This window comes from Triturus cristatus, chromosome 5_2 (genome assembly GCF_964204655.1).
Source record: "Triturus cristatus chromosome 5_2, aTriCri1.1, whole genome shotgun sequence".
Taxonomy (NCBI): Eukaryota; Metazoa; Chordata; class Amphibia; order Caudata; family Salamandridae; genus Triturus; species Triturus cristatus.
Window position 1 is genome coordinate 933,436,446 of NC_140588.1, and position 13,994 is coordinate 933,450,439.

General features: G+C 44.1%; 1 protein-coding gene across 3 annotated transcripts in view; it reads right to left on the minus strand.

The window, feature by feature from the left end:
* TENM1 (teneurin transmembrane protein 1) overlaps positions 1–13,994 on the minus strand; it is a 1,737,496-nt gene that overhangs the window by 1,264,067 nt on the left and 459,435 nt on the right. For 2 of the 3 annotated variants that reach the window (XM_085608140.1, XM_085608138.1), the window contains exon 4: positions 6,058–6,150. The exons of the other annotated variant lie outside the window; for it this stretch is intronic. In XM_085608140.1, the coding sequence (XP_085464266.1) occupies positions 6,058–6,150 (93 nt within the window). The remainder of the gene's footprint in view (positions 1–6,057; positions 6,151–13,994) is intronic. 3 annotated transcript variants of the gene reach the window in all.

The window sequence follows — 13,994 nt, forward strand, 5'->3', positions numbered from 1 at the left end:
ATACTTAGTCTTTTAAACAATCACTTATAGAAACACATACTTATTCATACAGGAACTCTTTCAATCTCTCACATATAATCACATATATACACCAATAGTCACATATACTAGTTTTAAACATATGTAGTTACTCATAAAGACACTATTGAGACAGTCATTCACTCACTAACACACCCATACACACACTCATCCACCCATGCAGTCCTGCACACATGCTCTGTTCAACACATACATGCACCTATGCACTACGTAATACCCCCCACCGAACCATGCAGACACTCAGACTGATACTCAAAAAAACAACTAATAACCTATATAGACACTCATGTAGCTACTCACCAACCCATGCAGCCACTTATACACAAAGTGAGAGACTGATACAGATATTTACATATTTAAACATTACTCACTAAGCCATGTATTCACTAAGATACACTTAATCAGTCAGTTATACAATCAATTTTTCAAAAACAAATCATCCATTTAGACACTTATATACCCATATTCATTCTTCCATCGTCCTTGAGATATACATATATAAAACATATTTAATTTTCAGAAAAATACACATTCACTGGATGATGTCATCAGTGATGTCATTTGAGATGTCATCAGTGATGTCATGAGTGATGTCACTGACCATGTCATGAGTGATGTAATATGTGACGTCATCAGCAGTGCATTGCGGGCGCGCGAGTTATAGTTAGCTGAACTAACTATAACGGGGCAATTTCATTGGTTTTTTACGAGTAAAATGTCCAGCTAACTATAACATGTGTGAAACCTATGGTTTTTTCACTGAATTTCTAAGGTTTTTTAAATGCTAATTCCTAACTATAACGTGTGTGAAACCTATGGTTTTTTCACTGAATATATATATATATATGTATATGAAAACCAGAGGTTACAGGGACGTTATAGTCAGGCTTAGATTTCACTCATACAAAACCTGTGAAATGCAGCAGTTATAGTTACCTGAGCTAACAATAACTTACACCTCCGCAATGTACTGCTTATGACCTCACATATTTCATCTCTCTTGACATGCATGTGTGAGAGGGAGCATGAGTGTCTGAGTGGGTCTGCGAATAGGTGTGTGAGTTTCTGAGTGGGTGGATGAGTGAGTGTCACAGTGGGTCTCTGAGTAGGTGTCAGAGTGTCTGAGTGAGTTTGCGAGTGCCTCCATGAGTGTGTGAGTCGGTCAGTGAGTGAGTGCATGAGTGTCTCAGTGGATCTGTGAGTTTCTGAGTGTGTCTGTGAGTGAGTGTGAGAGTCACTGAGTGGGCCTCTGAGGGAATGCTTGAGTGTCCGAGTGGGTCTAAGAGTGAGTGTATGCTTCTGAGTGGGTCTGTGAGTGGGTGGTTGAGTGTCTGAATGGGTCCGTGAGTGGCTGTGTGAGTGGATGTATGGGTCTGTGAGTGTGTGCATGAGTGTCTGAGTGCATTTGTGAGTGGGTGTGTGAGTGTCTGAGTGGGTCTGATAGTGGGTGTGTGAGTGCCTGAGTGTTTTAGTGGGTGTCTAAGTATCTGAGTGAGTGTATTAGTAGCTCTGTGAGTGACTCACCCACATAGGAACCACACCTGCCCTTTTATCCAACAGTTTTGCACAACATATATACCCAAGTGGAGTTCTTTCTACTGGTTAATTACTAAGTGCTGGTACATAGTCTACACTACAGCTGCTTAATAGAGGATGAGGAAATGTCACCAGTGACTTTTTGTGCATTTTGGCAATGTGATTATTCCTGGTGCATCTGTATCCAGAAATATGTGATAACATGAATCCTCCTATAGAGAAGAAGACAAGACTACTAAGTGGTAAATCTACAACAAACAAGGGTCCTTCCTCTTCACTATATGAAGTAAGTGTTTCTTTGTTTGGTGGAGATGTCCACATATTCCTCAAAATCAAGAACTCCTCACCAAAGTCAGCAGGAAATATGCTGGTGGCAGCCATTTGTTCAGCTGTCCATCATCCTGACAGAAGGTGAGAAGACCTTTCCATGCTACTAAGGTGGATGGGGCGGGCCAAGAGGGTGGAGATTCAGGTGATTTGAACATTTGCATACTCATAGTAATTTAAAGGGGGAACCATAGACTCTGCTTTCATCAGGATGGGACAATAAAGAACCCACTCTTCACAGTGACATACATATTACGCTCCATTAGATCAACAATGCAGTCACCTTCACAACAGATTTCAGATCATTTTTCAATATAGAATTGCTGACAAAACACACTTGCTTTCCTTCACCAAGCCCAGGAGTTAGGAAAATATGTCCTTTACAGAAGTGGAACGTCAACGGGCGCAACAGCTGTGCTCATGTTTGTAAGTGCCTCACCTTCTGTGAAATGAGCATCAGGGCCAGAAGAGCCCCAGGGACCCCATCCCCCGGGGTCCAGCCATGACTTAATGGGAGAGAGGGGCTTGCGGCCCCCCTTGCCAAACCAATTTCTGCCTTGGGGACCCAATCCCCAGGGGCCAGACAGAAATGTACTGGGGATGGGGCCACGCGGCAGCTCTCTCTGGACCAATATCAGCCCGGTGACCCCATCCCCCAGGGTCCCCCCACTTCTCAGTTGGTGCCCTGGTCACGGGCCGGCCTGGGGGGTGGTTACTGGAAACATATATGGCCCATTTCTTAAAAGTATTTGGCCCTGGTGAGGTGGTGGTCCCCATGGCCGGCTCTCCGTGCGGACCCCCTCTTTAATGAATATCGTAGCCCTGGGGAGGTGGTGGTACCCATGTTTGGGGGGTCTGCGTGTTCCACCCTATTCATTTCTTTTATTGATAGCCCAAGGGAGGTGGTGGTTCCCGGGGCCCAGGGGGGGGTCCTCATGGCCCATTGCATTAACAATGCCATGAGCCCCGGGGAGGAGGTGGACCCCTGGGCATAAATAAGCCCTAGGAGGAGGGACCCATGTGCTTCCCACCTTCTGCATTAAAGGCATGATGCCCCCAGGACCTGGCCCACCAGGGGCAATGTTAAAAGCAAGCATGGAAGACCACACTTGTTTTCTTTCAATTCACAGCATTATCTGCAAATATTCATTATTTTTGCCTTACATTTTTAAAAATTACTTTTTTGCCCTGGCGGGGTCCCTCTGAGACCCCAGAACCAAGTCTACAGGGTTAACTTATTCGTACCCTGCCCCCTTTTATTTTTTTTGCATTTTTGGGGGACTCGGCTGAAGCCGTGTCCCAAGATGGCTGCCAACACTTACTCGTTGAAGTGTTAGCAGCCAATCAGAGCTCTGTAGATCTCTGCGACAGCTAGTTATTATACACAAAGGTTTCACACTAGTAGATATACAAATTTGGATTTCCTTTAATTTCTCACAGTCTACTAAACGGATTTATACCATATAACAAAAAGTGTAATCTGCAAAACATAAGCTACGGTTCTTTCAAATTCGGTGTAATTCTGTTCAGTGTTTCAGGTTGCAGATGTGTCTAAAAACTCCATGGGAATTAACATAATAAATACACTTTTTTAACCCCCCCCCCCCCTTTTCTCTGCCTCTGCTTCGGGTCACTGCTTCGACTTACTGATTTATCAGATTACCCCAAACTTCCCATGCAAAACTAGAATCACCGGGGCACTTCTTTTGAAACATTTAGTGAAGATTCGTCGAATGGCGCCAAAGATATAGGCAAGTAAAAATGTGCTTTTCCTATGAAAACATGATACTAACTATACCTATCTACTGGCAACTACCAGTAGGTTTTATTTATATATATACATAGACACGAGTGCTCCTATCCTGGTACATTTCCTGGGCATTGCTAAGCATAATGGATAAGGTAATCTTCCCTCTTTCTATCAACACACTGAAACTATTCTACCAATAAAAATGCAAATATAGGAGCATTTCTGTAAATTATAAAGAATATAAACCCACAAGCTCCTTGAATTGTATTAATGGTTACTCAGCACCATCATATCAGCCCGTAGTATTTCAAAGACATTTTACTTTTAAAACTTGCTCAATGCGTTTTGCCATGCTGAAATCTGCAGGAACGAGCAGTTAAGGTACTCGGCCTCATGGAAATCTGGCCAACTACTGATCCTTATTTATGTTGCTGGTGGAACCACTGCGAAAATCCAGTTCAATGAGTATATATCTGATTTTGAAGGATTCTTGATGGCTTCAGCTTTGAACCTTGCCCTACTGAAAGATGTTGAGCTGCATTAGGTAAACAAAGAGGCAAGGTAAAAACCTTGACATGTGTGACTCACTTGAGGTAGCCGATCTCCAGTCTATTGCGATCAGCCTGAAATTGCACCATGTCCAGATCATCCATGAATTGATACTGCACACTGATTCTTTAATTTGGCCTTAAAACTTTAAACAATCACATATCTAGCTCTGCTGATTCAATCTTGATAGTTTTGATGTCTTTTTACTGATCACATTTTTCTCTAGCTTTCCATATTGGTTTATGAATTTTATTCTCATAAATTTAAAATTGTTGGTGCTGCTCGAATTTAACACACATTTCTCAGAGAAACTGCCTGCTGAATGTGCCACAACCACCAGGGTGTAAGTAGAGATTATCAAAAGACAGCTTTTAAGCCTAATTAGAATACGTTCATTAATTAAGCAAGGGTACACTCCTCCCAAATTATCAGATGAATTTCTGAAAAAACTCAAATTATTTTCTCCCATTCCTTACCTCACAGATAGGAATGAAGCTGTCTAACCACCACTCCACACTAGATAGAAATCCATTCTTATATGGTAAACTAATATAAAGCAGACAACGGGCCTTATTTAGAGCTTGGCGAGTCAGACACTCCATTGCAAACTTGGAGGATATCATGTCCACTGTATTTCAAGTGCATTATAGCCTATGGTACTTATAATATGACAGACAGAATACTCATCACATTTTGCCAGAGGATCCCAGCCGCCAACCACTAAATAAGACCCATTGTTTAATTTCCGGCATCCGCTGTCCCTGGTCCCTCTCTCTGCTAAATTAAACTTCCTCTTCATACTATGACACTCCTTTTCTGCCTGAAACCTTGGTGTGATCTTCAAATCCAGTATGTGAGTGAAATTATTAATCTCTACAACTACCACTGCAATTGGATTGCAGGTACTAGACATTTGCCAAATTTGCCAGATGTCTCTCCTTCAACAACGCCATGTCTCTCATTAACATGGATGGTAGTAAGTGAAAATGTACAACTGCAATTGTTTTTTAGCATGGCATCCATAGTTCTCTTCATTCAACCAAATTATCACCTGTAAGATGCCTACGTTATTTTACTCCCACAGTCAGAAACCTACAGCTGCCTATTAACGCAAACATACACCGGGCCAGTCATTAGTTTCTAATCGTGGTCTTCAAGGGGTTAAGTCACAAATTTGTAGCATACCACTCCCATGCCCAACCTCAATAAATCCTGCAAGTAATATGCACTGTGCGAATAGCCCAGATTATTTTAATTTAGCATAAGAAGAAACACGTTCCTAGTCAAATGTGAGCAGCCCTGATTCCGCCAGGTAATTATTTAAGATTTCTCTTAACAGCCATATTTTCTTGTTTAGTACAATTTGCTTTTCTATTCATCATAACACTTCTCTTAACATTATTCTGCATTACACTCCAATACTCAAAATGTTGGTCAGTGGTCAACATAAACATAGAACATATTTGATTTCTACGCGTGCATTTCATTGTTTGCATATCTTTGACCAACTGCTAGTCATCCATCTTTCTCCACTAATATACCCACCAAAAACCACTCCTTTTGGAACATTTGCTCTGTCCATCATTTAAAGTAGAATTGCTTCTTGCTCAACAACAAATACAACTTTTAAGAATATTTGTTAAATGGCACACTTTAATAATAGTATCCTACACGTTTATAGATACCTGTACATTTGCTGCATTGGCTAGCTCGGTTTCTACAGCCATACAGCTCTGGTAACACACATATGACAGAAATGCACTTCCTCTCTAACCTTTTCAACATTTACATTGGGCACCTGCATGACCTTCACAGGCATTATGAATTTTGTCCAGCAGTACAGGGGTGATACACACCTTTCTCTTTGTATATTGATTGTTCCATCCACTGTTGCTGGGAGACTGGCCACTTTTTGGAAGAACATTGAGACCTGGATGGCCACCAGGGGGCTGAAAGGTAATAGAGGAAAGACTAAGGTTATGCTTGTGGGTTTGTATCCCTTTGTGCCAAATGGCATCTTCATCTAAAGCATCAAGGCTGATGCATCTATTCCTGAACTTATGACTGTCACTAAAAACATGTTATTTGCTGGCATCACATTTTTGACATTTTATTCTTCCCTTTGGTTATGAGTTATCTTTACAGTTGTTCAACGATTGCATTCAATTTAGACACCAATACCTTTCAAACACAGTGTACACTGATTCTATGAGAAAATGTGATAGCAGAAAACAACACATATTTGGGCCACCTTTGTGGGGCAGATTAACATGTAGAAATTAATTGAGTACCATAAGGTTTACTTTGTTTCCTAGAAGCTAGCCAGTCTGCTGTGATATGGTAAGTGCATTGCACAGCAAGTTGATATGCCAAACAATAGCATTAGTCTGGCCATCAAGATAGGCTATGGCATAAATATGTTTTACTAACCTGACAGAGGATCAGGTAGAACAGAATAAGGACTGTTGGGTTACACTGTGTGCACCACTGTTATGAAATTCCTCTCAAATTCATGCGAAGAGGATTGAGATATTAGCTATTGTATACTTTTTGTGACAAAAGCTTGATTCTCTGTTTGCAGCTATGACACCATAGGAATGCACCTCATTCTTGAGAAATTCTTTATCACAGTAAATTCCAATTTGGCATCTCAGGTTATCGTAAGGGTTCTTTTTGGGTATGTGAGGTTCATACGACTCAAACAACATAACCACTTTACAGACAGCATACAGTTAGAAGTCATTGCATATGGTATGCAATGTACAATATTCAATAAAAAAGATCCCACTTCTCATTTCAAGTTCCATAATGCAAAGGCAAGTGAAATGGAGACAGTAATAAAGAAATAGAATAAACTTCCCCGTGCCTAACAAAAATGAATTTGTCCTCATGTAATGCAACTGGTGCTTTGTAAAGCGCTCTGATACCCAATTCGGGTCGAGTTTGCGATATATAAAACTCTGTTTTACTACTTATACTTATTAAGGTATCACACCAACGACTGAATCAAAATTGCCATAAGAGGTAGCTGGGTAAATAATGAGTTTGAATTATAAATCACTCCTCCATGTTGTGTGTTAATTGGGATGCACGTATATAGTGTAAGACTGCAATGCTAATGAGCGAGAGAAGCAAACATCAATGAGGAGACTAAGGTTTTGTGTGCCATATGTCATAAATGCTGTTTAAAGAGATTTCTTGTTAGTGCCTTTTTTAGTATCCTTTAGGTCTGATTCTGGTGTAAGATAAGTTCCTAAAGCATCCCACAACTGGTGACCTTGGTGAGAGAAGAACCTGCCCAATAGACATACCTCTTGGAGAATTGTGTTTATATTTAGAAATTAAGAGATGCTATTAGTGTTCCTTTCAGTTGGTGTTGGGGTACATACAATCTAGATTGGATGGTGCTTGATGGAGAAGGTACGTTAGGCATTTAAGCTTGACAACATGTCTTGAATTTACAGCAATTCATTGTTTGTCAGTGAAGAGCATTCAAAATGGCTGTACTGTATACTGATTGGTATAAAACATACAACAATTAGATTACCTTTGGAAATGCTGGGCTTAATTTACAAAGATACAGCATTGCTGATTTCCCACATCACTGTTTTTGTTGGTGTTCTTAATGATCTGCATTCCATCATGGATGATGGCAGTATCAGCATGTAGAATCAACTTGATCTGTTGGTGGCATTTGACACTCATTCTCATTCTATTCAACAGCCCCAAAGAGACTGGCATAGGAGGATAAGAGCTGCAATGGGTTTTACACTTCTAGGCAGATCAGTAGCACATCAAAAGTCTCTTTTTCAATCTAATTCCAGAGCATCTCCTTTGTTGTCTCATTTCTCAAAGATCTGTTCTAAGCTTGTGCTCTGTAACATTCATGATGAGCCACTGGTATAGTACGTCTACTCACGCAAGCTTCACTTTTTTAAGGATCTCAATAATACCTACATCCTCTTGCTCCTTAATTATGCAGGAGATCTGTGCTCTGTCTTTCAACAATTTACGAGAAAGGGCTAAGAGTGGATGGACTCCCTTTGGCTAATAAAACAGAAATCACTGTGGTGAGGTGCCATTCAGAACTGTGGTCTTCTGCTTACTGACCCCCAGAGTTAGATGACTGCCACATTCGAGATCCGATGGATAGAAATTAAGGTTTCTCATTTGATACCCATGTTTTACTGACCTCTGAAGTCAATTGCATCACTTCTTCTCACTTTTCCCAACTTAAAATATTAAAGAAAATTATAGACATATCATATTTAGATTAAGATAGCCAGAACGCTACATTTTGGCTATACCCATCTTTAGACTTGGCTACAGAAACATCTTTAATCTGGACATGTCCAAAGGCTTTCTTAAAGTTACAAGTCTATTTAATATGAGGTAGCCCTCTTGGTAACTTACGCAACTAGTTTCTGTCAATCCTCATACTCCCATGGGCTGCCTAGCCATCTGGAATGGAATTCACAGTGTTTTGCATCATTCAGAAATTCCTTTTTGCTGCTTGTAAAACATCCTCTCAATCCTTGTTTCCCTTCTGAGAACTTTCTTTTAGGAAAGCTAGTCTGCTGGTGGTTACCTGCTACTGGGAACGTCACCCTGAAGGCTGTTCTTTTTTAGTTGAAACAACCTTTAGTCGCTATTATTTAAAATAGGTAATCTGGATAGCCAACACATAAGGACCTACGAGCTTCATCAAGGTGTAATACCTTTCATCCTTTCTTTAACACGAACAAGCATTCAAGTCACTTTCTGTCTACTTTGTAATACTAACTCAGGAATATTCGTGCATCATCATCATCAGTCTAGGAATGTTGTCCCAAAAGCTAGCAAGTGCAATTTATTACCTACATTTCTGTCTACAGCCAAACCAAAAAGTAACAATGATTGATGAAATATTAGATGTTCATGAAGAAGAGATGCAACATCTATCTTTTGGGGCTTTTTTAAGTATCCTCTATTGATTAACTTTCCTCATTGTTCAAAAATAGATTCATATTGCAGGGAAATAATAACTTGCTCTACAGTCTGTGGAAAACTGCATTGTTAGCATCAACGTTTACAGAATAAAACAGCAATTGACAGTACATGTAGTAGACCATTAAAATGATGTCCCTTGCTCCTAGCATTGACAATCAGAGCATGCACAAAGAACTGCCTGCTTCAATATTAGTCCTCTGCAAAAACAACAGTTGATGGACAGAATGCAGAAAAATGTCATACATTCACCCCAGTAGAGATCTGGGCCTAAATCCATCGTTTTTTTGCTCACCATGCCATTCCAGTTTGAACCCAGCCATATGCAAATCAGTCTTGACCCTGTGCCTCATGGGAACAGTCCTGAACTGCCAAGCCAGGTCCTCCCTGGACTGGAACCATGCATCCTAGGACCGGTTTCGGGGTTTCACCCTCTTCAGCCAGGATAGCTTGATTCCAGTGGCATGGAGAGCACGGGACTCACGTCTGAGCATACCTGTCCCACTCGGGGTGACAAATGCAAAAACAACAGTTGATGGACAGAATGCAGAACAATGTCATACATTCACCCCAGTACAGAGATCTGTGCCGAAATCCATCATTTTTTTGCTCACCATGCCATTCCAGTTTGTACCCAGCCATATGCAAATCAGTCGTGAGCCTGTGCCTCATGGGAACAGTCCAGCCCGAACTGCAAAGGCAGGTCCTCCCTGGACTGGAACCATGCATCCTAGGACCGGTTTCGGGGTTCACCCCTCTTCAGCCAGGATAGCTTGATTCCAGTGGCATGGAGAGCACGGGACTCACGTCTGAGCATACCCATCCCACTCGGGGTGACAAATGCAAAAACAACAGTTGATGGACAGAATGCAGAACAATGTCATGTATTCACCCCAGTACAGAGATCTGGGCCTAAATCCATCGTTTTTTTGCTCACCATGCCATTCCAGTTTGAACCCAGCCATATGCAAATCAGTCTTGACCCGGTGCCTCATGGGAACAGTCCAGCCCGAACTGCCAAGCCAGGTCCTCCCTGGACTGGAACTAGAACTTTGCCACTGGATTCAAGCTAGAATGGCTGATGACAGCTGATTAGCCAGAAACCGGTCCCAGGATGCTTGTTTCCGGTCCAGGGAAGACATGGCTTGGCAGTTCGGGCTGGACTGTTCCTATGAGGCAGAGGGTCAGACTGATTTGCATGTGGCCATGTCTGAACTGGGGTGGTGGAGTAAAGCTAAAGAATGATGATGGATTAAACCCAGATCAGTTGACGGGGGGTAAGTGCTTGCGATGTTCAACACTCCGTCCATCATCCCCTTTGGTTTTGTTTTGTTCGCCCTAAGTTGGCAGGGTATGCCCAGACGTGGGTCCTTTGCTCACTTTGCCACTGGATTCAAGCTAGCCTGGCTGATGACGGCTGATTAGCCAGAAACCGGTCCCAGGATGCTTGTTTCCGGTCCAGGGAAGACATGGCTTGGCAGTTCGGACTGGACTGTTCCCATGAGGCACATGGTCAGACTGATTTGCATATAGTCATGTCTAAACTGGGGTGGCGGAGTGAGCTAAAGAATGATGATGGATTAAACCCAGATCAGTTGACTGGGGGTGAGTGCGTGCAATGTTTAAGACTCCGTCCATCATCCCCTTTGGTTTTGCTTTGTTCGCCCTAAGTTGGCAGGGTATGCCCAGACGTGGGTCCCTTGCTCAGTTTGCCACTGGATTCAAGCTAGCCTGGCCGATGACGGCTGATTAGCCAGAAACCGGTCCCAGGATGCTTGTTTCCGGTCCAGGGAAGACATGGCTTGGCAGTTCGGGCTGCACTGCTCCCATGAGGCACAGGGTCAGACTGATTTGCATATGGCCATGTCTGAACTGTGGTGGCGGAGTGAGCTAAAGAATGATGATGGATTAAACCCAGATCAGTTGACTGGGGGTGTGTGCTTGCAATGTTCAACACTCCGTCCATCATCCCCTTTGGTTTTGCTTTGTTCGCCCTAAGTTGGCAGGTTATGCCCAGACATGGGTCCCTTGCTCACTTTGCCATTGGATTCAAGCTAGCCTGGCTGATGACGGGTGAGTAGCCAGAAACCGGTCCCAGGATGCTTGTTTCCGGTCCAGGGAAGTCATGCCTTGGCAGTTCGGGCTGGACTGTTCCCATGAGGCACAGGGTCAAACTGATTTGTATATGGCCATGTCTGAACTGGGGTGGCGGAGTGAGCTAAAGAATGATGATAGATTATACCCAGTTCAGTTGACTGGGTGTGAGTGCCTGCAATGTTCAACACTCCGTCCATCATCACCTTTGGTTTTGCTTTGTTCGCCCTAAGTTGGCAGGGTATGCCCAGACATGGGTCCCTAGCTCACTTTGCCCCTGGATTCAAGCTAGCCTGGCTGATGACAGCTGATTAGCCAGAAACCAGTCCCAGGATGCTTGTTTCCGGTCCAAGGAAGATATGGCTTGGCAGTTCTGGCTGGAATGTTCCCATTAGGCACAAAGTCAGACTGATTTGCATGTGGCCATGTCTGACCTGGGGTGGTGGAGTGAGCTAAAGAATGATGATGGATTAAACCCAGATCAGTTGACTGGGGGTGAGTGCTTGCAATGTTCAACACTCCGCCCATCATCCCCTTTGGTTTTGCTTTGTTCACCCTAAGTTGGCAGGGTATGCCCAGACGTGGGTCCCTTGCTCACTTTGCCACTGGATTCAAGCTAGCCTGGCTGATGACAGCTGATTAGCCAGAAACCGGTCCCAGGATGCTTGTTTCCGGTCCAGGGAAGACATGGCTTGGCAGTTCGGGCTGGACTGTTCCCATGAGGCACAGGGTCAGACTGATTTGCATATGGCCATGTCTGAACTGGGGTGGCGGAGTGATTTAAAGAATGATGATGGATTAAACACAGATCAGTTGACTGGGGATGAGTGCTTGCAATGTTCAACACTCCGTCCATCATCCCCTTTGGTTTTGCTTTGTCCGCCCTAAGTTGGCAGGGTATGCCCAGACATAAGTCCCTTGCTCACTTTGCCATTGGATTCAAGCTAGCCTGGCTGATGATGGCTGAGTAGCCAGAAACTGGTCCCAGGATGCTTGTTTCCGGTCCAGGGAAGACATGGCTTGGCAGTTTGGGGCTGGACTGCTCCCATGAGGCACAAAGTCAGACTGATTTGCATATGGCCATGTCTGAACTGGGGTGGCGGAGTGAGCTAAAGAATGATGATGGATTAAACACAGATCAGTTGACTGGGGGTGAGTGCTTGCAATGTTCAACACTCCGTCCATCATCCCCTTTGGTTTTGCTTTGTTTGCCCTAAGTTGGCAGGGTATGCCCAGACGTGGGTCCCTTGCTCACTTTGCCACTGGATTTAAGCTAGCCTGGCTGATGACGGGTGAGTAGCCAGAAACCGGTCCCAGGATGCTTGTTTCCGGTCCAGGGAAGACATGCCTTGGCAGTTCGGGCTGGACTGTTCCCATGAGGCACAGGGTCAAACTGATTTGTATATGGCCATGTCTGAACTGGGGTGGCGGAGTGAGCTAAAGAATGATGATAGATTATACCCAGTTCAGTTGACTGGGTGTGAGTGCCTGCAATGTTCAACACTCCGTCCATCATCCCCTTTGGTTTTGCTTTGTTCGCCCTAAGTTGGCAGGGTATGCCCAGACTTGGGTCCCTAGCTCACTTTGCCCCTGGATTCAAGCTAGCCTGGCTGATGACGGCTGATTAGCCAGAAACCAGTCCCAGGATGCTGGTTTCTGGTCCAAGGAAGATATGGCTTGGCAGTTCTGGCTGGAATGTTCCCATTAGGCACAAAGTCAGACTGATTTGCATGTGGCCATGTCTGACCTGGGGTGGCGGAGTGAGCTAAAGAATGATGATGGATTAAACCCAGATCAGTTGACTGGGGGTGAGTGCTTGCAATGTTCAACACTCCGCCCATCATCCCCTTTGGTTTTGCTTTGTTCGCCCTAAGTTGGCAGGGTATGCCCAGACGTGGGTCCCTTGCTCACTTTGCCACTGGATTCAAGCTAGCCTGGCTGATGACAGCTGATTAGCCAGAAACCGGTCCCAGGATGCTTGTTTCCGGTCCAGGGAAGACATGGCTTGGCAGTTCGGGCTGGACTGTTCCCATGAGGCACAGGGTCAGACTGATTTGCATATGGCCATGTCTGAACTGGGGTGGCGGAGTGATTTAAAGAATGATGATGGATTAAACACAGATCAGTTGACTGGGGATGAGTGCTTGCAATGTTCAACACTCCGTCCATCATCCCCTTTGGTTTTGCTTTGTCCGCCCTAAGTTGGCAGGGTATGCCCAGACATAAGTCCCTTGCTCACTTTGCCATTGGATTCAAGCTAGCCTGGCTGATGATGGCTGAGTAGCCAGAAACCGGTCCCAGGATGCCTGTTTCCGGTCCAGGGAAGACATGGCTTGGCAGTTTGGGCTGGACTGTTCCCATGAGGCACAGGGTCAGACTGATTTGCATATGGCCATGTCTGAACTGGGTGGCGGAGTGGGCTAAAGAATGATGATGGATTAAACCTAGACCAGTTGACTGGGGGTGAGTGCTTGCAATGTTCAACACTCCGTCCATCATCCCCTTTGGTTTTGCTTTGTCCGCCCTAAGTTGGCAGGGTATGCCCAGACATAAGTCCCTTGCTCACTTTGCCATTGGATTCAAGCTAGCCTGGCTGATGATGGCTGAGTAGCCAGAAACTGGTCCCAGGATGCTTGTTTCCGGTCCAGGGAAGACATGGCTTGGCAGTTTGGGGCTGGACTGCTCCCATGAGGCACAAAGTCAGACTGATTTG